Source organism: Scophthalmus maximus, chromosome 20, assembly GCF_022379125.1.
Source record: "Scophthalmus maximus strain ysfricsl-2021 chromosome 20, ASM2237912v1, whole genome shotgun sequence".
In the NCBI taxonomy this organism is placed as follows: Eukaryota; Metazoa; Chordata; class Actinopteri; order Pleuronectiformes; family Scophthalmidae; genus Scophthalmus; species Scophthalmus maximus.
This window is the reverse complement of record NC_061534.1, coordinates 9318706-9345781: the sequence shown is the minus strand read 5'-3', so window position 1 is coordinate 9345781 and position 27076 is coordinate 9318706. Positions and strand designations below refer to the sequence as shown.

Genomic DNA, 27076 nt, shown 5'->3' with positions numbered 1-27076 from the left:
GTCCAGAGCATGGTGATACCACCAGGGGGCTCCACAGGACCATTGGACAGCTGTCTTTACAGTTGCGTCTATGATCCTGTGTAACAGTTATTCCAAAAACAAATGTGTTTCTTAACCTTGTGAGTAATTTTATTTATGTTTTGGGCCAAAATATTTTTCTCACTGACATTCAGATGCTTGTTCCACCAGAAATGGAGAACATAATGTAGAAAGAGCTTCATCCTAAATTCTTCAGGAAGGTAACAATCTTAAAATATTCAGTATATCTCAAGATATGGGGGGATTTTATTAATCTATTTAAAAAAAGAACAAAAACATAGCAACAACGATAGCGTGTAACATTGAGTGGGAGTGGAAATGTTCAATTGTCATAACCCTCAAGAATCCTTTAAAATTTAAATATAAGACAAAAAGAAGAGAAGCATTTTCTTTTTTTTCTGGAATCGAAATATTTAATAGGTACATATCAAGTATTATTATGACATGTATAAAATTTCAGATCACAATATGAAGCAATGGAACTCCTCAGATCGGCATATGCTGCAATGTTTGAAGTTGCCACAAAGATGTCTAATGATTAAAATAGAAGAGAGAAGCAACTAAATTGTAGAGAGAAAAAAATATTGGCGCACAGACATAGATAATAGTAAGCATTCTAAGAAAAATGAAATGTGACTTCTCAAACATTTTTTTTTCTTCAAGAGTGCCATAGAAAAAAACAAAAACAACACAGCACTGAAGCCAAGCGTCCACAAGACGTCTAAAAATTGTTAGTACTGTAGGTTTCACGGAGAGCAGAAGACAGCGGAAAGGGAGGGGGGGTCGAAGGTCACGGCAGAGAAAGAAAGGAGGGTCTATTAGCTTTGCCAGTCAATGCAGGGAGAAAATAACCTTTTTGAACAAGATTAAGCAACAGAGGAAGTAATGCACATCACAGTTAGCTTCAAAGACCATAGTAGCATTTGTACTTGCATGTTGTCGACAACAGAGAAAAAATCCTGAATGATTGAACAGAAACGAGGACGTCACCATAAAAACAAAACGGCCCACCGACTCGGTCGAAGCCGCCGCCGGCTCTGCAGGAATAAAAAACAACAACCATGGCTTTGCCTTGAAAAGGCCGTTACAGGTGAACGTGATGGTGTCAGTGAACGAGGGCCACATTTTGTAGCATTTAAAAAATAAACGATTTGTTGAAACGATTTCGGATTTCATGTGAACCTCAGCACTCGAGGTCACAGGTGAGTGTAAGGGCTCTGCTGTCGGCCATGTGCTCTCCATGGGATGTTTTTTTTTTTGTTTTAGTTCCCCGTCAGACCTGCCAACCCTGGACATATTTCAAGTACCACTTCAGCACCATGAAGGATGCAAATCACTGTTTGCAGCTTTAAGATAGAAACAAAAACATTTGTAACTCTGACAAAATGGAGTTGGGCTGTATAATACATGCAACACTACAGAGGCCTCTGTATTCAGCACGTATAGGCAGCTCGTCCCTCCTGTGGTCGAGGTATTTCTTATGTAATGGTTAAAAGAAGGCAATCGTTTAAGTAAGTGCAAGGTTACGATGATGGGGCAATTTTCGCTGGCCAGGCTGAATCCACTGGATAACAACCTATTAAAAAAAAGTGGACACTGTTGCCTAAAACGTTATAAAACTTTCACCTCTGTCCAACAAATCTATCTCATCTAATGGCCTATTAACTGGCTGAAAGGGACACGGACATTAAATGATCAACCTGGGCCGACATCTATCCATCTCTTTATTTCACTCCTCACACATTTTCCTATTATATATATATATATACAGTATATATATATATATATATATATATATATTTTCAATGTTTTGAACACCTTACCTATTGAAACATTCAATAGCATATCGTAAGTGCTGTTGAAAACCTCCAGAAAGTTCTGGAATGTTTGACATTTTTTATAATTTTAAATCAGTAAATTCCTGATTATATAATAAATGATTAACATTAGGAAACTGTAGGGTATTATATACAGTACTGTATGTTTGTGTGTGTGTGTGTGTGTGTGTGTGTGTGTGTGTGTGTGTGTGTGTGAACACTGCACAATGTGTCCCTGAGCCACCATGTTCATCTGAACGCTCTTTGTAACGGAACAGAAATCAGTGGTCTTATTTTCAGGCTCAATCACGACAAACTGAGAGATCTGTACATCCACGTCCTGGATGTAACTCCCACCATCCTGCGATCACTCACTGGATTACTTTGTTTTTAATGAACGGAGAGGCGGATCATGCCAAATACTCAGAGTCTAATAGGAAGAACAACAAGCAGATTAATATCTATGCTAAACATCGTTGTGAGTCTTGCTTGATTGTGGTTGCTTGGTAACACCGGGGATGACCACAGAGTGATTGAAAGGAATGTGCAAGAAGAGCGCACGTCACGCTTTTCGAGCATTTTTTTTTTTTAGAGCACCAAGTCTTCGAGTGATCTAATGTAAATCTTTGATTTCCATTGCATCATTACAGCATATCAATGCTCAAGAACAGTTTAGTCACATTTTTTTGACTGAAATGTGAATATAAGACTGAAATGTGAATCTAAGAGTACAAGTATGTGAGGATTTCCTTCATGGGTAAATAAAATATTCCAGCAGTGTTAGAGGTTTCAATCTGAAATCGCAATTTTTTTTTTTGCTCCTATCTGTTCTAGAGCCCAATGTCTTTGGTATGATTATTATATATACATGCCGTGATTTCATTCCACATTTAAATCTAAGGGGAGAGGGTTGTCATCATTTTTGCATTCCACAAAGGATATAAAAGTTGTGGCTCTACTGGAGCCAGAAATCTCCCAACACTCCAAACAAACTGGACAAGTGCCAATTCCTGTTCTCTGAAAATTAACCCCGGAGAGACATTTGCTAATCGTATTAGCTCAAACGCATGAAAATGGCATCATTCCAAGTGACATGAGAAGTTAAGGAATGCTCCTGATTAACCTACAAAACGGTAATAAAGTGCTCCAAGGTCACAAAAGAACTATGTGCTTTGTTTCGTATGTAGAAATGAATGTTAATTCGTTATTGTGATAAGTTTTACTTAGTACAAAAGGCCAACTCTGAGGCTGACCTACAGATGTTACCTGATATGTGTGTCTTCAGTAACCTTGTGTAACCTGTATTTATTTGCCAGCTGAGTAAAACACTAATTTTGGCGCGCAACTGCATAAGTGGTACAAAAAAATGCGCACAGGTTGGCAGGTATCTAACGGCTGGTTTCGTGATATTGCTGGGGAGACGTGTGCACTCTCACAATGTGGACAAGAAACTACAAAATGAACTAAGGGGAATTTGGATGACGAGTGGGTGCGAGAGTTCGGGGCTCCTTTTGTGCGTTTATGTGGCAGCAGAGTGGGGAGGTCAAAAATGTCCCGGTTGAATTTCAGGCTGGTGATGTTAATGGAGACGGTCCAAGTTCAACAGATGAGGGTCAGTCCCCTACTGAGGTGGTTTGTGTATGACTGATTGTATACATGAATGGTTGTATATATGCAATATACATTTGCCCGTGGGTAAGTACAGTATGTGTGCGTAATGCATTTTTTAAAGTGGAGCTCTAGGTACGTTGACGGTACACACAAGTGCAAAGAACGGATGCTTGCGTGTTCGTCGGTGTGCGTATTCTACGTCTAACTGGCGTTCGGAACCTCATCGGCCCTTGCTGTAGCCGGGAAAGAACTGGTCAAGCAGCATCTGGAGCATCTTGTTTTGGGTCATGGCGTAGTCCTTGCCCAGGTCGTGGCGGCAGGCGGGGCAGCTGTACACCTGCGCTCGAAACGACCGCTGGAGACAAGTCTGGGGAAGAGAGAGGACGGCGGGAGAAATTCCCCACACAAATACATTCATTTATTTATTCATTTTAGTATGTTTTCTACTTTTTCCTTTATTTTGATAGGCACAGTGAACGATAGCCAGGTAACGGGGTAAGAAAGTAGGGGAGAGACAAATGGTCCAGCCGGCCGAGTCGGGGGACTGGACGCTCAAAGCGTATGCAGCCTTGTGCGGCGGGATAATTGATGGGGAAACACTGCATCCATTCAGTACGCACCTTGCAAACGTTGTGTGAGCAGACGGTGGTGACCGGTTGGAAGGCCAGCTCCTGGCAGCACACGCACATGAAGATCTGCTCCATCTTGCGAAGGAAATTCTTCGTATGTAAAATGACAGAGAGAGACAGAGAGAGAGAGAGGGAGATAATTAAGAGGGAAGAAAAACAAACAAAAAATGGAAACATGCAGCATGTCAGAACCAAGAGTGTGGAGTGTGAGATGCTTTGCAAACACTTTGTTGAGGAGCCTGAGATGTGTTTGAGATGTTAGTGTGTCAAGAGTGTGCTCAGAGTCATACCGGCCCCTCTTTAAGGTTTTCCATGGCTTCATCCCAGAGTTTCTTGTTGGCCGTGTCCTCGCGGATCAACTGCTGCTGCTGCTCTGACAGCTGGAAGGTCTCCTCTATCTTCACCCGTTTAGACGGAGGCTCTGCTGCTGGTGACGATTCTGGTAAACACACACGTAATAATGACAATTTCAAATTAAAAAAACAACGTTTACAGTGATGCATGCCCTGGGAAAATCAGCGCACAAATATAAAACTATCGTAGAGGAAGTTTCCCTGCTCGTGCTGCTCCTCTCACATCGACTGTGAAAGCACCCACCCCTGTCTCTGGTCGTCTTCTGCTCTCCGTTACTCGGTGGCTCCTCCTCCTCTTCCACGCTGGCCACCGGCTGCATGTCCTCCTCGTCCTCGTCGATCTCCTCCTTCTCCTTGATCTTGCGTTGTCTCCGTGGTCTCCCCCTTCCGGGATAGTGCTTCCCCCGGCCGCCGCGACCAGGTCTGGCACAGGCCTCCTTCTTTGTTTTGTTAGCCATGGCCGACAAGTAGCCTGGCGGGTACTGCAGACACAGGGGAGTGCACACAGGGACTAAGTGGACAGCTTTCTTCTTTTCATTCTGAAAACTGGAGATGTACAAATGCAAAAGATGCAAATCTACCTAACAGGAAATTGCGAGTGCTTTCCACAGTAGCCTTAACTTGTTGCAGTTTTCCGTCGACTATCAGGGAAGATCACACACACACAAATGCAGGCACATTCGCGGTCTAACCTGAACAGCAAGGCCCAGTTTCTTGATCCTCTCTTGTCCTTCAGGCGTCCACGGTGCTGGTTCCAGGTCATCCCGTCTCAGCAGGTACCGCCACACCAAGTAGCCACACTTTCCGATCTCTGGCCAGTACTTTACCACCTGAAATTCACACGCAACCCGAGCATTAAACACCACATCAAATTCAGAACCAGAGAGTTGTTTCAGCTAGGTTCGAAAGCAGGTTTTGAGAGCGCAAAGGTTAATTCAAGTTCTAGTATTCCGTACATTTCCGGTCCATATTTGTCTCGTCTTCACTTGGATTAAGCAGATCTTGGTTTATAACCTCCAGATATTTTTTTTCATGTACCTTATAAATACCATCATAGCGGTTTCCCTCCTCGGGAGCGTATTTGCTGATGCGTCGGCCCTTGGAGCTGCGCACGACCCTCACCGGCTTTCCTGCCCGCCAGTTCCTCGACTCTGCCCCGTCTTTGTCGTTCAGAGGTGCATCACAGTTTAAGGCCAATGCCCTGCAGGAGTCAGGATCCAAAGGAAAAGAGCTTTGTGTTCACCAAGTCTGTCTAAGGATTAGGGATGTTAATGAATAAGTTATCAATTGCTATTTAGAAGTTAATCCCTTAAGCTTGTTTGTTTAGAGGGGGGAAAAAAGCTTTGCCTTTTAAAAATAACTTCTTCAAAAGAACAAAAAATAGACTGGCTAAGGCCCATTTGAATTCCTGCTCTGGGATATGATGGTTTAAATAAGATACTGCAGTATTTATTTTTAATGGCATAAGATTAACCATCTAAATTTGATTACACTGACAGAGATTAAAGAAGAAATACAGCCTGAACTCCAGGTCCACGGGATGATATTGTATGTTATAATATTATATATTATGACTTGCACTATGGGACCAAACATATACAGTTGGAAGGCGAGTGTCGTACCTGTTCATGTGCGTCAGTGTCTGGTCAAAAGAGTGCTCTCCGATCCGTTTGTTTCCCGAGAGGTCCCGACCCCCGCTGCCCGTGTAGGTGAACTCATCTCCCCGGTCCTACAACAAATCACACAGATGTAAGAGAAGGAAACGGCCCCCTACATATCTATACAGCCCCAAACAAACCCACACAGACAACCCACCACTTCATCCTCGAAGCCCCCAGCCAACACCAGTGAATAGGAGCCATCGTTACTGCGCCCGTGGATACCGCCGACATGTGGCCTGTGAACACCTGCTTCGCTCACCTGAAGGGATAAAAGGATTTTAGATTATGCTGATAACATAAAATGGCATCACATATATAATTCATAATATTGATAGTACGTAAAGTACAGGATGGGAAACGGTTTAATCTATTGATTTTGCTAACCTGCACTCTGAATTTCCAGGTGGTTCCAACAGGAACCCCAGGTATGGGTCCGTAGTGGTTTGAAGGAACAATTGTACATTCTTTAGTACGGCCCACACAAGCCATACCCTGCGGTCACATCAAGAAAGAAGACAATTTTAGATATTGCACACAAATAACATTAAACGGTCCATATGCATCCATACACATATGAATGACTCTTGAGATTAGGTTGTACTTTCAGAAATGATGAGCGTTCCATTTAGGTGGTGCACAGGACACGAAAAACATTTTAAGCGTTAAATTGCGATAATGTAAAAGTCAAGCATAAATGCTTGTGTGACTCACGGCACTTAAATGGTGCCCGAACACATAAGCCGGCCTGTTTTCAATTAGTCCACAGAGAAAGAGAGCATTCTGGTAAAAAGGAAGGAGTTATTTTCCGTTGGCAGTTCCAGGGAAGTGGCCAAGTCAATGCTTAATGGCATTGTTCACATTACACCACGGAGCAGAGCGTCAGGGAGACAGCCAGGACCGGGTGGAAATGAGCCACGCAGTTTTCAAAGCGTTGCCTTGAGATAACTTGGGAGGAGATTTTTGAGTATACTTAAAACAGATGCTTTAAAAAAAACAAAAACAAATTTTAATATGTGTCAGCTGTTCGTGTTATTTTCTGCCTCAGTGACTAGAATAAGATAATTTAGCTTTTTATCAGCTTACAGTACTAAAGTCTGAATGTAATTTTCCAGGCCCTTGCCCTCTGGGACCAAGGAAAGGGGTCTGGTGCTCAAGCTACCATCTTTACTTGGCTCCAGGAGCCCGAACATACTAGAAGTCGAAATAAAGTAATGTTAACTGGATCAAAGACGAGCTGTGGTGTGTTTAGGAAATATCTGAAAGAGGTACACATCAAGTGTAACACAATACACAGAGTGGACAACAACTTAAACTAAATATTACACAATATAACACGTACGTGCATTGCAGGAAGTACATGGAATTAAATGTATAAGCCTGAATGCAAACCCTGAGGAGGAAATGAGCGCCTCATCTTTGGTGACTTTTTGATTATTTGTAGTTCCACACTGAAGAATCACACACAAATGGTCATTTAATGTCTTGATTCTTTGGAAAATGCCATTTTCCGATTTACAAAAAAAAAAAAAAAACATTTAAAAAAAAGCTAATATAAAAATCAAGTATCAAGTATCAAGTTTTTAAACTGATTGCCTTTTGCAGCAAGTGTCACAGTGTAAAGCTGTTTGGTGCGGAGCAGGCCACTTGGGCCCTTGTGTGCCCAGCAAAAGACACTGAAGCGTTTCTTTATTATTTTGGCATTTCACTGGTGGCAGACCTTTAAAAAACAATCCGGAAAAAGTTCAAATTGCTGGTAAATTCTTTCTTTTCTAAATTCATCCACTCTGCCCAGTTTAGGATAAACTACGGGCCCTCTCTCGGGATTCCTGTTTTACTTTCATTATTACAGAGCAGCTGGAGGGTCTCACCTTTCCCCAGTCCCTTTGACTCTCGGTTGTCGCCGAAGGCATCTTGGCTTTCTTCTTGCTGGCTTTGAGCTTCTCTCCTGCTTTCACAACCTCGCTGGTGTCATTTTTACAGGTGGGACAGTACCTGGCAGGGTGAGGGAAGGTAGGTGAGTTGGATGACAGGTAAGCCATTCATAATAAAGTGGAGGGCCACCGTTGTGTGCGATTATTTCAATACAAACTCTCTTGAGATTGGTGCTTTTGATGAGCATATTCTGACAAACTGTCTCTCATATTTGAGTTGAAAAGTATCAGCTTTTGAAGATATAGAGTTTTTGTTCCTCAGTCTGTAAATCACAGTAAGCCTCAGTTAACCTTTGTACACTAAACACTGAATATGAAAGTTAGCTTAATTGCTGCAATATCTGATGTATTATTCTTTATTCTGGATTGTTCAATGAAGGAGAAAGTGTGATTGTAACTGGGCTGTTTTTGAAGAAAAGCTTCATCACACAGAGTTGATCATTCCACACAGCAAATTAATCGTATGCCCTAAAACATGTGGAGTGGATCTTTGAACTTTAAACTAAAACTTAAATTGAATATATTCTGAAAAGTTACTGCCCAAGTTATGAATGTTGCGTGTGATAAGCTTTTTTGCGCTTTTAGCTATTTAAAGCAACACACGATGCTGGAAGGATGCTCCTGCAGTAACTGTCAGAAAAAAACATTTACTAGACCCTCATTTCTATTTGGCAGAGAGACTTTGAAAGCCGCTGCATCACATAAACTCACATCTGTGACTGCATTATGTCATTATTTCATACAGACTTTTAACCTCATTTACCATTTAATTACTGCATAAATGAACTCCAGCTCACACCATTAATAAACCGTATTAAATCTACTGCGTATCACTGGATCGTGGGGCTAATTGCTCCGCCGCGTTCTCCCTCACCAGTCCTCGTCGTCTGGGATGGTGGCCAGCGGCGGGTTGAGGCAGTAGATGTGAAACGCCATGTTGCACTCGTCACACAGCAGCTGCATGTGAGCGTCCTGCTTCCCGCCGCACACGCAGCAGGAGCAGAAGCGACACTCGGTCTCGGGGTCAGCCTTGCAGTGCTTGCACTCTGGCCCACTCTTCCCTGCAGCCGAGAACGAGGAAATCTTCATACACACACTAAACACGGTGTGAACAGAGTTGATTATCTTATGGTACAGCGGTGCTGAAATATATCTTCAAAACTGATATGGGCAAGTTTTGCCACTAGTTGCACTACGTGTATATGATTGTGTGCAGTCCGGTGCATACGTTTAAATTGTCCGTCTGCAGCTGAGAGTGCACGAGCTCCTGGTTTCTCCATCTGGTAGATTTCATCCAGAAACTGAACCTTACAATCTCCAATCACATCCCCAGGACCCCTGGACAATAGGGCGAGAGACACAGAGAGCGAAAGACAGAAAGACAAAGAGAGAGAGAGAGAGAGCGACAGAGAGAGATGAAAGCACAAGAATAGAAAACCAAAGAGGAAGATGTGAAGATGTGTTATTACAGACAGATTTACAGAAAAGAAGTCACACATCTTGTCCAAGCAGATATTGTAATGAAGAAAACAAAAAATTTCAAAAAAGCAGTTGCCCTTCCCTCTGCCCAACACCACCCTCCCAACCAAGGAGGAAGATCCTCACCCGAGGAGGATCTTGACCCGGAGCTCCTTGTTGGTGCGGGAGGATTGGTTGAGGGTTTGAATCTCGGCGTCGAACCAGAAGCCCCTCTCATCTGGTGTCTCCATATTGTAGTTGACCATCACATGCATGCCCACCTGGAGCTGGTCCCACCGCAGAAGGGTCCTGGCACGGGGCCGCACATCCCTCAACCGCATCGCTACCACGCCGTTCTCGGGGTAGCTGTGGAAACAGGAGGGGAGGGGGTGCGTGAAAGATGTTTGACTCCTGATTTTCACACCACTTTTCTACTCTACCGTGGAAAAGAAGAAAGAAGAACACACAAAGAAGATTTTTGAATTTTTCACCATGACGTCATTGGCTACATGGTGGGACATGGGATGGGTTGAGCGGCCACTGAGCTGTTGACTGTTCCTAAAGAACAATATACATGTCCTCAGGAAAACAGGGCCACGCTCTGGCCAGTAAAAAATCAACTACTCAGAACAATGTGTTCTGTAACAACAGATGGATGTGATAGAAGCTCATTTAACAGCTCAATGCATAAAAGCCACAGAATGCTGAGCTGCAACACAGACCACCCTGTGCCGGAACATGCAAGTCCATGCATGTCGACTCAAGCCCACACAAAGGGGGAAAAAAAACTGGATTTCACAGGAAAAAACAAAACAAAAGGCTGCTTATAAACCACTGATACAGAAAGTGAAGGAAAATCCTACTGTCCGAAAAACAGAGCATGTATTAGTGGTTTTTGTTTTACTTATTAGCCTCAGTTTATTCAAATATGTTTTCCTCCGCCTGATCCGCCTTCTTCTGTCAAATCAAACATGATTATCGTCAACGTAGAGCACAAAATTATGCTCTGGGGATTTTTTTGCCGAACAATTTGATTTGCTGCAAATACATTTAAGCACAGATCCACTTAAAGACGAGCCAAGATTGAAACGCCACTTGAAGTGACACACAGCCAGAAATACCTTTACCACTAAATCATGTGGATTTAACAAATTAAGTGACATTAGGTCTTAAGGGAAATTCCCACAGATACAATAAGATTCTTTTCTCCTCCTATGGAGTCAGTAAGCCTCTCTGACACACGAAAAGCTTAAATAATCAAACGTAAAGGACATAGGCTTTACGACAGAACCAAGTCTTGTACTGTGGATTTTCAAAGACTTGCCTCTACGTACCATGAGACGAGGCAGACACAGATTTCTCACTGGGTTTCTGACAAAGGATTCTGATGGATTTTCACCACGATACCCTCCATCCGAATTTGAATTTAATACTGAAACCTCACTGCCACTAATCTTGGTATTTGTTATTAAGATTTTACATTGACTAATGTATCATAGCGTGATCCAAGTTTGGACATGTTAGGTTCACGTATGTCATAGAACAGGTCAAGGTCCTTGGACACATGTCCCTATGCTAGGAGAAACCAAACACCTCCTGGGTGCTGGATGTCTGTCTGGGTAAACTAGTCAAGCCGTATATAGTATAACCTAAATTCGTGTTAGTCCATGGTGTGATAAATAAAAATCACGTGTTGCTCTTTTCGTGGTCGATAATCCTCAAAGCATGCAGAGAGGACAATCGGATCCAGCGCGTTTGAACTGCGAACCATCTGATCCATGTGTCTGAATTCGATCTTCCCCTTTCAGACGAATTGCATCCTTCATCTCAAGAATTAACCGTGACCATGGGTAGTCAAGACAAACTTGGAGCAGTCTTTTCCACGTCATCATGTACATGAAGACAGTTCACAGCATTTTACAGTTTCTTTGCCTTAATTATGTATTTTTTACGGGACTACTAATTGTTTGAAGGAAGCCAGAAAGAGTAGAAAATTTGAGATATAATTGATACTGAAATTGACTTAAATGTCTTTTAAAGGAATAGTTCGCCATTTTGGGAAATGTGCCCATTCACCTTCTAACAACAATGCTGGTCTTGTCGTCTTTGACGTCACCTGAGGTTGCCAGGCAACTAGCCGAGACTCCAGGAAGTCAGGAAGTAACTACGTTGGAGTAGATGAAGTGAGGTTAACTGCACGGGTTTCCTGACTGCCAATCCTCATTACGCTGTAAGGATCTGGCCTCACTCAGAGATGGACTGACAGCTTTGCTTTGCTTTTTGCCAATGGCTGGAATTATGCTTACAGATGAGAAATGTGTTGTCACTGAAGTTTAACTGCACAACAGGCCTCGCACTCTCGAGTCTTCTCGCACGGTGGGAAGTGAAGGGGGGAAGTGGAGAAACTGTGTGCTTGAGCGAGCGAGCACCACGTGTTTGCATTTTCTAAGGGGGAAAGCTAAGCGTAAAACGGGGGGGTATTTTCTCAAATTGTCTGCGCTGATGCAGAACCGCCGGCTATACCCGTCGATCAGGCTAAAAATTACTAATGCTAGAAGTAGGGTCAGAATAGGGGCACTCATGCTTTGCCTCGTTACTGACGGGACGTGTACATGTGGTGCATATTTGAAGCTATTGTAAACTGGCTGGAGAGGGCCTGCCGAGGCGGACTGTAAGAGCTGTTACAGTCAAGAAGAAGAGGCTGGGGCACAGTGCAGGGATTTCCTTTTTTAGGCCCAAGGGATTACTGCAGTTTTTAGTTGGGGGGGGGGGGGTTATTACAAGCAACCCAAAAAAAAACAGACAGGCACACACACACACACACACACACACACACACACACACACACACAGTAAAGGAACATCAACCTTGGAGCACAATGGGACTCAGCGTGAACAGAAGGAGAACACGGAGAGCAACACGAGGGGGAACAGAGGAACCCGAGTTCAAGGCCACACAAGCGCGAACCGTCCCGTTGTGATCTCGAGCTGCAAAGCCCGGGCGTCTGAACTCTGAAACATTCGTATCGTCAGCACTGAATCTCCCACTCAGAATTAACTTGACAAGTCGCCCATGGGCAAGGCCCAACCTCTCAAGTTACAAAATAAATGTCACTTTCCCTGCAGCTGTGGGAATAAGGGAGAAAAGAATTTCAGGCACAGAGGAGGTAAACAAGAAACCAGAATCATGTCAACACTCCTATATGCATAGTCTACCTAAAACGAAATTTAGAGACTTGCTTAATCAGTTGTGAAACTGTGACAACACAACTTATCGACAGCGGGGCTCTGTGTTCTGGAGACACCATTAGTGCCGTGTGTGCTGGGCTGAATTCCCTGTGAAGAAGGCGAACAGAAACGGAGAAAATGAAAAATCCACAATTTGCTGATAAGCAGCCGAGTTAGAAATACTCCGACACTAAACAAGCTCTCTGAACATAATTGCCTCTCAGTTGCAAAGGAAAGGGACCACGGTCTCTCTCATCCTTGGCTTTATGCGTCAGCGAGGCCAAAATGAAAAGCATGAACTATAATCTTAAAATGAGACGTTAAAATTTTGGTCATGTGACAGCGGTATTAAAGTGCAAATTTGTCGATTTTAAACCAGCGTTCTGTTACTCCCAATGTGGCAGCAGAGATCCCTGTCCAACTCAGTCCAATCCCCATTGACCCGCAATCTATGTAAACTAACATAAGTCGAAAGTAATATTACATTTCATGTAATGTGTGGAAAACACTGGAGCCTTGCTAATATGAGTACATACACATATAACGATTTTTTACAAAACAACTGCTTTAATATTTAGAGCTAAAATTAGAGCCATCATATATAGACTTGATAATTGTGATAACTGGCCAGTGAGAGAGAGGAGCTTGATTTCATTGTCTCTTGGTAAATTAGAAGCCGCAGCAGATAAAACTCTCAGCAGCACACAGGTAGCACAGATAATGGCGGGCCGACTGCCTCGTCCACAGATCCTGGTGAGTTCTCTTCCTCTGCATATGTGAATTCCTGTTAATAAGAAGAAAGGGCCAATTAAAGCCTCTCTTTTGAGCAAAACCTTCCAAAGGCACAGTTTTCTTTTTAGTTTTAATAGCTGCATGTGAAGGGTGAGTCAAAAGAATTAAAATGATAGTAATCTAGATTTCTCAGAATAGGCCTTTTTCACAAAAGACAAACACTTGAATATAATGAAGACATTGTTAATCTTACCAGTAAGTCAAGACAGTGTGACAGCGAGCCAGCATTCACAATAGCGGGACCATAGCCGGCCTAACAGGCGACCTACGCTTCTGGCATAAAGGTATTAATGCCTTATTATAGCATAAGAAATTATTTCATTTTGGCCAGATTATTATGTCACAGGAAATAATCAGTCAGTAACTTTAAAATGACAACTTCATGAGAAACCATCGGAAAACAAATTTCAGTTTTCATTTGCATATAACAATATGTCTACTTGAGAGCAACATGAACCAAAATGATATTTGCCGATTCTATGTTAATATTCGTAATCCTCTTAAAAATAGAAATCTGAAATATATGCTGAGCTTGGCCAAGATTTTAACCATGAAACCATTTCTGAGTGTCTTGTTATGGAGCGAGGCAAAAAAGACACGCACGCATGCACGCACGCACGCACGCACGCACGCACACACACACACAACCTCCGTTCCTTGGAGCAGCACAGAGGAGATTCTTCCCCAACATATCGCTCTCTTTGATTTTGTGGCTCATTACATTCTGCAGAAATCCTATCCAGAATGGCTCCGTGCAAAGGGGTGTGTGTGAATGCAAAGCAAGATTACCCAGCCTCCTCTTTTTCTTTCAGAACGACGCTCAGGACGGAGACGGATACCACACGTTTACTGGAAGGCATGAGAGTATGTTAGGGCAAGCAGTCATTAAAGAGAAAGTCTTTGTAGTTTGTGGCTGTGGCTTCTTGGCTGCACAAAAACTGTTTTTTGGTGTGTGTTTTTTTAGTTGGTTTTTTTGGGATCAGATGGTGAAGACGCATGTCACATATTACTGTGATGTCCTGGGTTTAAAACTAGCGTTGAACCTTTGTTGTCATTCACATCTCTCTCTTGACTATAAAATCAAGCAAATGAGGAAAAAATATCTGAATAAACAAACAAGTGGATAAATATTTAAAATCATAACATTTGAATAACACATGGTGTGTTTTATTGGATTGTTCCTGCATGAATGCTCCTGAACGCAAACGAAGAACAAACTAATAAAGGGCCAGGTTTAAGGCTCAACAACCCATGATAGGGTTACTCTGGTAAAAAAAAAAAACATCCCATGACAGAAACACGCACACATCGCGCTACACGCAGCAAGGAGGGCATGTCTCACCAGTGGCATGTTCACAGCAATTACAGACAAAGCTGAAGGAGGCAAGCGAAGAAGTAATGCTCCTGAGAACTCATGGGTTGCCATGGAAACGTCGGCTTCTGAATGAATTTGCTGGAAGAGGGGAGCGCAGGAGATGGGAGTCCAAATTGTAGCATCAAAACTACACAACCCCCCCTCTCTCCATACGCTGGACTGCGAGGAGAAAGCAACTGGGCTGCCACCGGACACCCACTCAAACACACACACACACACACAGCGTATGCAGAAACGAAGGTGCACACTTACACAATTTGTCCACAAATGTATCCTATTTGAAGTGCAACACTGTGAATTCCAAAACCGCAATTTACAATCCGGGACGATTGTGGTTGATCAGACCAAAAACGCCACCACACTGAGATCTCAGATCTCCACTGTGTGTGCACGTTCATCAACACCCATTATCATTCGATTGTTGTCGCTGCCAACCAAAGTCAGTTCAGTTGCAGCGGCAACACCCATCCGGAATAAGGAGCCATCACTTACTCGTCATATTTAATGTGGTAAATGACGTCCTCTTCTCTCTCCTTGCCCTCTGCAGCGGCTGCGGGGTCTGTCTGAGAGGTGGAGGCTCCATTGCTCTCCGAGTTTAACACAACATTATTCCTGTTACTGTCTGTGGTTTGGCCCACGCCGAAGTGGGCCTGTCCCGGCTCGGCCTCCAGCTTTCCATTAGTCCTTTTTGGGGGCCGGCCCACCTTGCCCTTGGGGGGCGTTATCTGTCCTTTGGGAGCCTGTGTCACATTTTCGATGCAGGCCTCGAACCAGGCACCGATGCTGACGTCTCTGCAGTCCACCAGCTCGTTGACCTGCGGAGACACAAAGACAGAAGTAACATCCGGCCTCTTCTGAGGAAGCGCACCAGCGTCCTCGTGTGTTTTAGCCCATTTAATGCGCATCACATGATCAAAATGAAATAATCACATTCCTACCCCGGGCAAGCAGTTCTTACAGTTCGGTATTAAAATCAACTAATAGGGAAATCCATCACAAGATTTTTCTTGTCTTTGTTTACTTTAAGTTGTGTCATTTCTGCAGGGTGAAGCTGATAAAAGTGTGGGCAGTTGTGATTTTTTCTTTTCCCGTCTGTATTGATTCATGCTGTATTCATATTAGTGATAGCATGAGGATTTCCCATCTCAAGCTACTCTGAAGTCTGCAAATTGATTTGTTTGACTAAATACATGAGTTATTACCATTATCCTGGAAGACAACCTCAAGAATTTGCTATAGACGGGTGACAACAAAATAAAAACTGTTAATCTTTTCAAATGCAGGTGTGCGAAAAGGTTTGAGGTGCATTTTTAAAATGAATTTCATCCACGGCACCACTGGTTGTGAATACCGAGTCGGTCGTAAACGCTCAAAGCCTGCGAAGGCATGTGACCTTGATATCCAGTGACCTTGATTTCCAACTCATCTATTTACAGTTGCAGAATTGATTCTTGCCGCATGCTGGATTTGGACATTTTGGCAACAAAATAGAGCCCAGCCAGTCCTACACATATAATTCTCGGACCTGTAGGTCAGCCAGCCATCAAAGATCAGCAGAACACAGCAGAGCAGGGTAGATTCTCACATTTATTAGCTCTGACTGTAGTTTATTTATAGTACGTACATTGGTTAATGACAGAGTTTTTTCATGTGTGGTCTGGCATGTGCCCTCCTGGAAAGACGAGCCACATTCTTGTGTATGCGTGTAATTATTCCTTAGAACTTAACAGCATTCAGGTTCCCATACAGACAGAGAACTTAAACAGTGAGAACGGACGGGTACCTTTGGCACAAGCACATGCACTTTCACACAAGAACACACACGTCAATATAAGTAGGTTCCAGTTATATTGACTCGATCGTAATATCAATGCAGTTTGGCGCACTACAGCATCTGTGCTTTCGCTATTGGTGATGACAACAGCAGTGGAGAATCAAATAAATTTCTAGAGAGGCACATTAAAGTATAAAAACCTAGTGTATGCAAACTCCTTATTTGCCACTTGGATTAAATACTGACGTTATATCTACATTTTTTACAAGGTCGTTCAGAGTTTTCAACAGCGGTGAAGCAAATAAAGTGAGTGCCCTGCCCAAGAATCCTGGCTTGTGGGTCAATAAATTCTCTGTAATTTAGCAAAGAGCCTGATCGGCCAGTTTCATGCACAATCTCGCAAATATTTCCTTTCCCGTCCTCACCTTGAACACACCAAATCCCGGGTCAACTAGTGCGTTTTTGCTGGATGTAGGAGGCTGGGTGTCCCGTAATGGACTGGAGGGCTTGAACCCATTTTTGGTACTGGTTGAGTTACTGGTAGCGCTGGTGTCCGGTTTGGTTTCATTAATGGTGCTGGTAGTGATGATGCTGCTGCTGTTGCCATTGTCTATATTGGTGTTGGTTTCCATGTCAGCGGGGGAGACAGGAGCTGGGGAATTATGGCTTTCAGACCTGGGGTCGGGCGGGGGAGTTGAACTACAGGCAACACCCGAGGAGTCCTTGGCGACGGGGCTGTCTGGAGGGTCAGTTTGAGAGCGAATCAGCAGCTGGACGATGTCGTTGAGACCCACGTTATAATCAAACAGTGTCTGGCCATCTTCCATCTAAAAAGAAAAAATGCAATTAAAGAAAATCTATTATCTAGTTCACACAATGTTAAAATGTTGTCTAATTACTAATTTACAAATAACAATAAAACTCAAAGGTATTAAATTTATGCAAATATAAAAAAGGAATATGAATAAATTTTTAGCTCAAGCTTGTCTTGATAACTTTACTTCAACAATCAATTACCAGATTTTCTGTCAACCGCATCTTATTTCACCAAGCCCCAAAAATTTTGTATTTTGACAATAACACAGATGTTTGCTTCTCAATTTTTTTCCACCACAAAAATGTCTTCCCAAACTAAAAATCCACAAAATGAAACGAGCACCACTGCGCCAAGGAGCACCCTCGGACAACTGCACGAGGCTGCTTGTCAAGGACAAACAAAGAACATGTTAGACAGAGACAACATAGAGCGCAGTGAGGGAATAAGAGAGTATTGTTCGTACTCTCAACAGACGACATTTCAATACACGCGGCACCACAATAAATCTACATATTCCTTTAAAAAAAAACAACAGTGGTGTTTAATCGTGTTGCTAATGAGTCCACGGCAACAACATCTGTTGTCTGCTCTCAAATGATCCGCTGTTCAGCTACCGATTAAATACATTTAACTGTGCAACAAGGTGAACTGTTTCTACCGATTTGGCCGCGTTGGGGATTTGTTTACATATCCAGTACAATCGAAATGGAGGCTGAACTGCAGCTCCACGCGCTCATATCCCCACACCGGTTTTTTTTCTGCCAGAAAAAGGAGGGAGAAATAAATAAAAGAAATGAATGCATGAATTAAAGTGATAGGAGATGTAGCTGGGGGGGGAAAGAAATGACTGGGTTGCTATGACAACCAAAGGAGAGCATCCCCTCACCACCCCCCTCCCGAACCCCATGAACCTGAATCATGTACACAATCTCTGTCGACGCCGACCCACTACCACCACCGTCAGCGGCGCGATGCTTTCAGGCAGTGTAGCACATGGGTGTCAGAAAATGGTTTCTCTGGAAAAAAAAAACAAGCTCTTGAAATAAAAATATAAAAGGATGAGGGCCCATTTAGAAACCCATATCTACTCTTCTACCACAACCAATCTCCTGTTAAGTATACTGTACAGCCAGGAACGGAGCTTATGACCGACACGCCAACTCATTACAGACACCAGCTATTCATTTCAGCGCTCAAACCCACAAGCCCATTGTGCTGGAGAGACAAGCATGGCCGCCACTCGCGCTCGCGCTCCCCTTCCCTTCTTCGTTATTTGACAGCGAGGAGGAAGAGAGCGGGTTGGAGGCGTAGCAGGAGAGCAGAAGAGGGAGCGAGCGCAATTTCCCCATCCCTCCCCGTTTTTAATAGTCTCATGAAATTTAGATCAGAAGAGCAGTGGTGCAAACACAGCCGTACAGTGGTTGCTATACTCACCTGTCTGTCTGTCTGTCTGTCTGTCTGTCTGTCTTTCAGTGGTGGTCTATCTCAGCATTTCTTTGTCTATCTCCCTGCCTGAGCTCAGTCTTTCGGTTTAGTCCCAGTAATTGTCTACCCTCCGCTCCCGATCTGTCTTTTGCTACTTGAAACTGCATTAAGAAACGAGTCATCCTGAGCAGCAGGCAGTCGCGCTGTTGACGCGAGGTTAGACCCAAGTATCAGAAAAAACACAGAATTTCTCGCACTGCACCAAACCTCCTAAATTCGTCTGTGCCGATTGTACCTGCTCTCCACGGTGACTCCATTGCCACCAGAGTGATCAGCCGCTCGCTGCGAGACGTTACAGCCGCGGAGTTCAGTCGTAACGCAGCAACAGAGCAAAACCATCTAAACAGGCAAAGACAGTAAAAATGCTTCATATATTCACGCAGGACAAGATCTATTTGACAAAAATGTCACTATCTCTATTGTGTAGGACGAAATAACGTCGTCAAATTCATGATATTTTCTCCATCATACATAATGCATCGGGTTTTTTTTAAACGCACAAAAAAAACATTGCTTCCCGCGTGCGACCCGGTGAAATGTTGTTCAGGGATCCAGAGGGAGACTTCAGTCCCGAGCACACACATCATAACAAAGCATTACACAAACAGGAGACACTTGACTTGAAGATTTCTCAAAAGGCTTGAGCAAATCAGAGTCAAAAATCCAGCGTGTGCCCGTGTGTGTGTGTGTGTGTGTGTGTGTGTGTGAGAGAGAGAGAAAGAGAATAAGCATTTCCACAAGGCTAATATCTCTTTTGCATTTTGAAAGGTTGTCTTATTGTAGCAGACACCAAAGTACAAGTTCAGAAAGAGCATCAAACAAAGACAAGAGACCTGTGGCTGCTGCGACAACATCTGACACCCACGTTGTCAGTTGTTCTGCATCAGATCGTATCTCTCGCGGAACAAATCTGTTTATACTGTTTTGAATCTTTGGCCAATAATAGCAAATTAGTAATCAGAAAACCGGGGGCGAAGAAATATTTAGCAGTTATGTTGCATTACATTTCATTATTGTGTCGACATGCTGTCACACACTATCCTATTTTAAGTCTGTAACGGCTCTTAATGTCACTCTGCAACACTTATTTCATATCTATGCCTGCAAAACAATGATAAAATACACTAATCCTTTCGGTAGAGCTGGACCCAAACCAATGGAAGCAAAGAATTTGCGGCCCATTCGATATCAGCGCGGCCAGCTCTCAAAAGAGGTTCAAAAGGTGTGAAACACACGGCTGGACGATGGGGAGGGCAGACATCTTGTGCTCAGGCAGGCCATCCAAACCCCACACGCCTACACGTTTTCATCCTCGCCACTTTCCCCCGCCCACAACCAAGTCTTAACAAAGAACTGAGCAAAATAGGTCAAATTTCCAAAAACGCACGACATGGGACGTGTCTGCGTGACTGCCGTCTATCACACTCTTAATCTTTGGTCTCTTATTTGGTGCTTTGCCCAAAAAGTTTCACTGCTAATTTGCTGAAGGGGAACAAAGGTTGCCTTTGCTTCCGTTTGCTGTAATTTTCGTGACTTCATGTTGGTCAACAAAAGGAACATTTTTAACTATGCTGAGCCAGCACACATCGGTTTTGCCATGTTGTCCAAATTTGTATAAATTTAACCATATTATGTTATATTCTCTCAGTTACAGCTGTTTCAAAACACCACGATGTGTCATTCAATCGCTGTTTTCAGATACGAGCTCAGGATAATGTCTGGAAAATTGAGTCAGGACATTTTCCGGAGTTTACTTTTCACATATGCTGAACGCAGCAGGAGATTGTCACAGTCAGACATGTTCACAACGACAGGAAAATGCTGTGACGTCTGGGTAGAGCATGCAGGAGGCAGGACATGACTATAATCGTGCGGAAGAAAGCATGTTTTTTTGTTTACAATCATCAACACGCCCACACACTTGCGAGGAATTTTCCAGAGAATTTCTCAGATGGGCTCACTCTCACATTTTCCCGGAATTTTTACGAGGGGGTTGGCAGGAAGAGTCTGAAGCAACATTTGCATTCTCACATACAGCCGGAAAAGTTCAGGAAACCGTCCTGACTCCTACAAACAGAATACTCAGTTCATTGCATTTCCATTTGTACGTATGGATTGTGCAATAACTTTAAGAGGCGCACTTATGTCGGGAAAGTATTAGATTGAATGTAATTATTTTGCAGCGTTTGTCAGTCTTATAAATAATAGTCGCATAATCAATTTTGAAGTGACAGCAGGTTGGGATCCTGTGTTTCCATTTGTTTATGAGATGAGATTCAAATCACAGATCGTCACCAGTGCTTTTAATTTCTATCCGTTGAACAAATGCCACCACTAAAAAAACCAAAACACAAGATGACAGTAGTAGGCCGAGAAGTACTCTTGTAATCTGATCTTTTTTCTTTTTTAACATACATACTGTGTATGGGAAGCCCTACTACTTGCAATGCATGTGTTGACAGTAAGTTGACAGCGTAGAGATAGGACATTTGAGAACTGAGCAAGCCAAAGCGTAGAGAAGGTGTGGCAAAACTGTGAAAACATGTGGGAGGGTTCGAAAGCCCTGCAGTCGTAGACGAGGTTTAATGTCTCTCTTTGTCTTTGCTCTTTGTCCGGCCTTGCTGTCGAAGAAGGGTGTGACTGTGACTGTGAACGTGCACGGCTGCAGCCTTCCCCCTTAAAAATGCCTATGAATGTCTAGAGCGTATAGCAGCACACAAAAGAAAAACCCATCATTCGAGGCAGCCTCAACATCAATGCATGTATAATCAAATTGCAGCGATATCTAGGTCACGGCAACTATCTGTGCGAAAGGGGGCGAGCCAGTAAAGCTGTCCTACGGCCCGAAAATAGGCAACAGCTAATTGCTGGTAGCAGACGGCCCAACTAATTCAACATGAGGCACGTTGCTGCCTCGATGGGGGGAAAAAACTAAGCAACTGAACTACGACCTTGTACGTGAAGCACACTGACACGGTGCAAGCTGAGCATTGAACGGTTCATGAACAGGCCTTTTAATAAACCGTATTCTTCATGAGTAAATGAGAAGCCAACAGCGCGAGGGAGCGTGGGCGTTGAGCAGCAAGGCCGCACGCGGACAGAGGAAGGTGTGTGTGAGCCTGCTCGCGAACGTAAGTGATAGGAGACGCTGTTCAAAGTGAAAGAGAGACACGCCGAGGAGTGCACGGGCAAATTGAAAAACCCGTAAAGAAAAAAAGAAAAAGAAAAAGCACTGAGGCAAAGTTGTGCGGCTGCTGGCTTTTGAGAACCCTCCCGACTCAAGGGCAAGCGTGACTTTGAACTGGTGAGGCAAGCGTGCGCGGGGAGCTGGAGGGAAAAAACAAGACGCCATTTTGAAAAGGGAATTAGAGTTATTCTGCTACAACTCTAAATCCTAGCAGAGCGCTGGCACGGCTGCGTGCATGTAAGGGCAATGGCTAGTGTACGCTGCGTGTCACCGGCTCCGTCCTTGTGTTACCTAACTCGTGGAAATCCCCCCTAATCAACCCTCCCTTCTCATTTTCCGGTGAATTGAAGGAAATACAGATAATTTACAAGATGGGATTAGTCTCTGCAGTCGGACAATTCCAGCACAACGGCTGATCGGCTGTTAATAAAGCAAATGTTAAGTGTGAACTGTTGACTGCATTCTTGAATTCAAAGCATTGAGTTGAAAAGATTTTAGGGGAAAAACTACTCAGAACAAAAACAAAATAACCAATCCAAATATTTTGCTTTTCTCGTATTCTCGTGTGCAGTGTTTACTCCGGGCTCACAAACAGAGAGTCAAAATCAAGCCAAAGTGCTTGACGCAGAATCTAACACCTTCATTATCATTTCATTTCGCAGAAAGAAGTAGGTTAGACGAGTCGAAAAGGCAGATCAACAGACATGAAGGAGTTTCTCGGCCTATAAAGCTGTGATTGAAGGAAAAGTGTGACAAAATGCAAATAAGGTGAGATCAACAAATCTTTTTCAACATTAACCTACTGGGGGCTTATTTTTCCCGTCCGGAGTCGTACCGTGTTAATATCAGCTCTGTAATGCTTTTGCTCGAATACTGAATAAATCATGACCACGCCGTCCTGTAGGCAGTGAGTATCTTCTGCTCATTACTGATACAACAACTGGTAGGTGTCACACGACGTTCGTTTCAATATACTGTGGCTCAGTCTGTCTGTCTGATCATATACTTGAAGAATCCGAGCATAAACAGCGAATGATACAGATACAGAGTTGAGACTCCACACCTAAAAGTTGGGAAAATACATTTGTGTGTGTGTGTGTGTTCCTTAAATATGCCCGTGTGTGTTTAAATAAGACTTTAAGGCTGCACACTGCATGCGACCATCCACCATGACACAAAACATGCTTTCGGACATGCACTGAAGTCGTTGCAGTAAAATGTCTGTAAAAAATGTCCGGGTGAGCCCGTGTGAGAATACAGCAGGAAAAAGTTCTGGATAATTCACAGCGAGCGAGTGGGTGTGTTGATGGCAGTTAGCAAAAACACACTGCTTTCTGCAGCAGAGTTATCGTCATGTCCTGTCTCCTGCTGCTCTACTCAGATGCCACGGAATGTTGTGAACACGTCAGACCCAAATCTCCTGCTTGCATTGCCCCTATGAGAAACAGCAAACTCCGGAAAATGTCCGGACGCAATTTTTCGGGAACACATTCCGGAGTTCATATCGGAAAACAACTATACAAACACGAGTCCATCCGAGGGCAGCAGCTGAAGGGTTTTCACACCTGCGGGCATTTAATGACGTTAAACTTGTTTTCAATCTCTATGTAGGAGAGACAGAAAAAGTACAACCAACATCTGTTCACAATAAGACATGAATCATCACATTTCTAACATAACATGATTTCACACAGTGTGTGGAATAGCCAACTCGCCAGCTCAGTGACTAAATATTCCAGTCTTGTTATCGCCTTAAAACTAAAGACAAACTCTTTAAGTCTCAACTTGATCTTGAACAAGTGTCGTGGTTTTTGCACGAGTTTCCACCCAAAGATAAAATGAATGGCCCAACAATAGTTTCTTCCTTTACTACTGCTGGCTGTATGTATTGCAAGTTCTCTGTAAGGTGAAGAGCGATATTTGTGTTATAATTGTGTCAGAGTCCAAAGTCAAGCAATAATTCAATTTTCTGACTAAATGCCAATTAATTTAACTCGAGCTCTGCAACGTGATCTAATCTATGTTGCATGATCCATATCATAAATGGATGAGGTGGGCGGTATGGATACAATTCTCATTACAAAGTTTATGAGAGGATTACCATGATATCAATATTACAATATTTTTTTCAGCAGTATTTGAAACCATATGATCAAAAGTTAAACTTATCATTAGTCAATAGGGGTTTGGTTACAGTTTGTTAGAATTTTTTTAAAATATACCACCAATGTATTTGTTTCTGAACATAAAAATCTATGCTGAGAAGAAAAACACTTAACTCATTGCTCATTTAGACATGTGACATCTGAAGATCACAATATCTTAGTATGAAAAACACATTTATGTGGATTCATACAGAGCCTACAGGAGCTTAGACATGAACTGCCGGCCGCATCGTTGATTAATCAGATGGGTATAGGTGTAGCAAATAATTATTGGTAGCATGGAATCAGAGAACATGTCTCAAAAAAAAATGCTTACCATGTACCTCACATTGGAACTGGATACATCCAGTCCATTATCTATAACTGACTTATCACATTGTTAGAATGGTTAGATTCTAACTATTCCTGAATTATGTCCTTGCAAACCAAATTCATACGGTACAGAAGGGAAAACTGGGTGTTTGGAGACAGTCCTGGATTCATTTCTGAAATCGGGACATTCCATGTGCAACACTGAACTATAAGGTCAAAGGTGGGGGCAATTTTGTCCACTGTGCACACTGTGCATCCTGTGTTGACAACAGGCTGTAAACACAACCACACTCGCTTTTAGATGCCAGGGCACGTGGAGCCACGAGTCCGCTCCTCCCTCAGATTATCATCATTAACATCATCATAACACAACACATGCTCCAAAGCCCTGATGATGATGATGATGACGACGACGACGATGATGATGATGGTGACTCCCCATGCAGCAGCATGTCACAAAACACAGAAGAGACGTTCAGGGACACTGGGCTGCTCGACGTGTACAATTCTATAGCTGCCGTTGATTGGGGTTGTAAAAACCAAGTGAGTGGTGATGATGAGGGGCTGTTTGTTGTTTGCGCGGGCACTACTTTCTACATGTGGAGGACAGAGGGCGACGTTCCCTCTCTCTCCATCGCGGCAATGTAAACAAACATGTCTACGGCGGGCGGCGAGACATTTGTTGCATGCAGCACCAAACCCAAAACAATGTGGGAGACGGATCCACAACAAGACCACACGGTCCGTGTCACATCGCCCCCCTCCGGGGGGCTGGCACGTCGAGTACCCCCGTACTCTTGCGCAAGAAGAACCATTGGCGAATTCCTATCAAAACAGGAAGCTCGCATGGGTCCGAAACGGCTGCAACGCCAGAGGACCACTCGCTCCCGCCCGCCCCCCCTGCCGAAGCCCCGCGAGCCGCCTGGTGCAGAACGGGGTGTCACACGAGTGTTCGCCTTTTACCTGCTTCCCTCGGTAGAAGAGCCGCTGCTGCTGCGGGCCCACGTTGAAGATGTCCTGTATCTTCAACCGCAGGGACTCGATTTTGGTCAGTCTAGAGAGATCCTCCACGGTTCGCGTCTCCTTCCCGTCTATGGTACGAACCTGGATCCACATCGCTGCGCCGCCCTGTTCACGTCCTCAAATTTAAAACAAAACAAAAATCGGAGAAAGCTGTTTTTTGGGGGGGTGGGGGGGAGGGGGGGGCACGCGGGTGTTGTTTCGCCGGGGCCGTAGGGGCGAGGTGGAAATTAAAAACAAAAACAAACAACAACCAAAGAAAAGATGTTCAGGGATCCATTGCGTTTTCCTCTGCAGAGGTAAACGTCGGACTGGCTCGCGCAGGAGGTGTCTCACATGAGGTCGCGGCGCCAAGCAAATCTCGCGAAACAACGTTTTTCAAGCGAGCACAGTGCTCAGTTAAAGGCGCAGCTCCCATTTTAAATGTCAAAATAAACACAGCACACTGGACCGTGTCTGAGGGGCCTTTACAGTTGTGTTGCCACTTAACAGGCCATGTCTGTCAATGCAGTAATGACCGTAGAATTGATTTTAACGTATAGAGCTGCTTGATTACAAATCACTTGAAAGGCCTGTCAAAAAACACATCACTGATATGCATGAAAAATAAGCCCAAAGAGCTCATTAGATCTTGGAAGGGAGCAGCTTTAATAGCTTTGACTCTAAAATTTCAAATTAATTTCCCCAGTAATTTGTTCCTTTCTGCTGGGCAACTTTATTTCTGTATTATATACAATAAATTACTTGTATTTGTGTCCTTCTTTTGCCTTTTCCAATAAATACACGTCATATGTTGCATTCAATGAATAGCCTTATTTGAAGTCCTTTTGAATGGCCTTGGTTTAATACAAAAAGAAATGTCTTAATTTACGATATACAGAAATCAGTCTCAGCTATGCATTTTTTAAATCATCTATATCATCATGTTGTTAAAACAGTTAACAGAGTAAAGTGATGATGGTGGTGATGATGGTGGTGGTGTGTATATATATGTTGGAATGACTGACTGTACCTTTTAACTGCACTAAACTCCCTGTAAAGCACAGGCCTCTGGTGGCACCATTGCTTAATTAACAATTGTCCCAGCTGGAGACCTTGATGTGCCACCGGCAAGTCTAAGGCTGCTTAAGCAGTTTAAGAGAATGACACATCTGCTTAGGTTCCTGATGCTGATACCCCGTTGTCTCTTGTTAATAGAAAGATTATGATAGATGTAATAAAACAATGACTGGTGCCACGTATGTTCCGAGACACATTGTTCAAACACATCAGCACGTTGGTTAAACAACAGTATAGACACATACACACATACAGTGTGAAGATACATTGATTGGCCCATGTGTTTATTTACAGTCGATGGCCACAACAGAATGGGCATGGGACTCTATGCCCTGATCTTAGTCTGTCAGGAACTGAACTACAA

The 27076-nt window shown here is 43.4% G+C and overlaps 1 protein-coding gene across 1 annotated transcript; it reads right to left on the bottom strand.

The window, feature by feature from the left end:
• Positions 1 to 424: 424 nt before the first annotated feature.
• LOC118284595 (E3 ubiquitin-protein ligase UHRF2-like) lies at positions 425 to 26158 on the bottom strand. Its single transcript, XM_035607427.2, has 16 exons — positions 25597 to 26158; positions 17093 to 17494; positions 15386 to 15708; positions 9647 to 9865; positions 9270 to 9379; positions 8916 to 9102; positions 7979 to 8102; positions 6495 to 6602; positions 6265 to 6369; positions 6072 to 6178; positions 5488 to 5650; positions 5142 to 5279; positions 4694 to 4931; positions 4387 to 4535; positions 4088 to 4186; positions 425 to 3834 (listed from the first exon to the last, which is right to left on the bottom strand). Exons 1-16 carry the CDS (start codon positions 25747 to 25749, stop codon positions 3688 to 3690), a joined length of 2772 nt encoding a protein of 923 aa, XP_035463320.1. The 5' UTR covers positions 25750 to 26158; the 3' UTR covers positions 425 to 3687.
• Between the last annotated feature and the right edge of the window lie 918 nt (positions 26159 to 27076).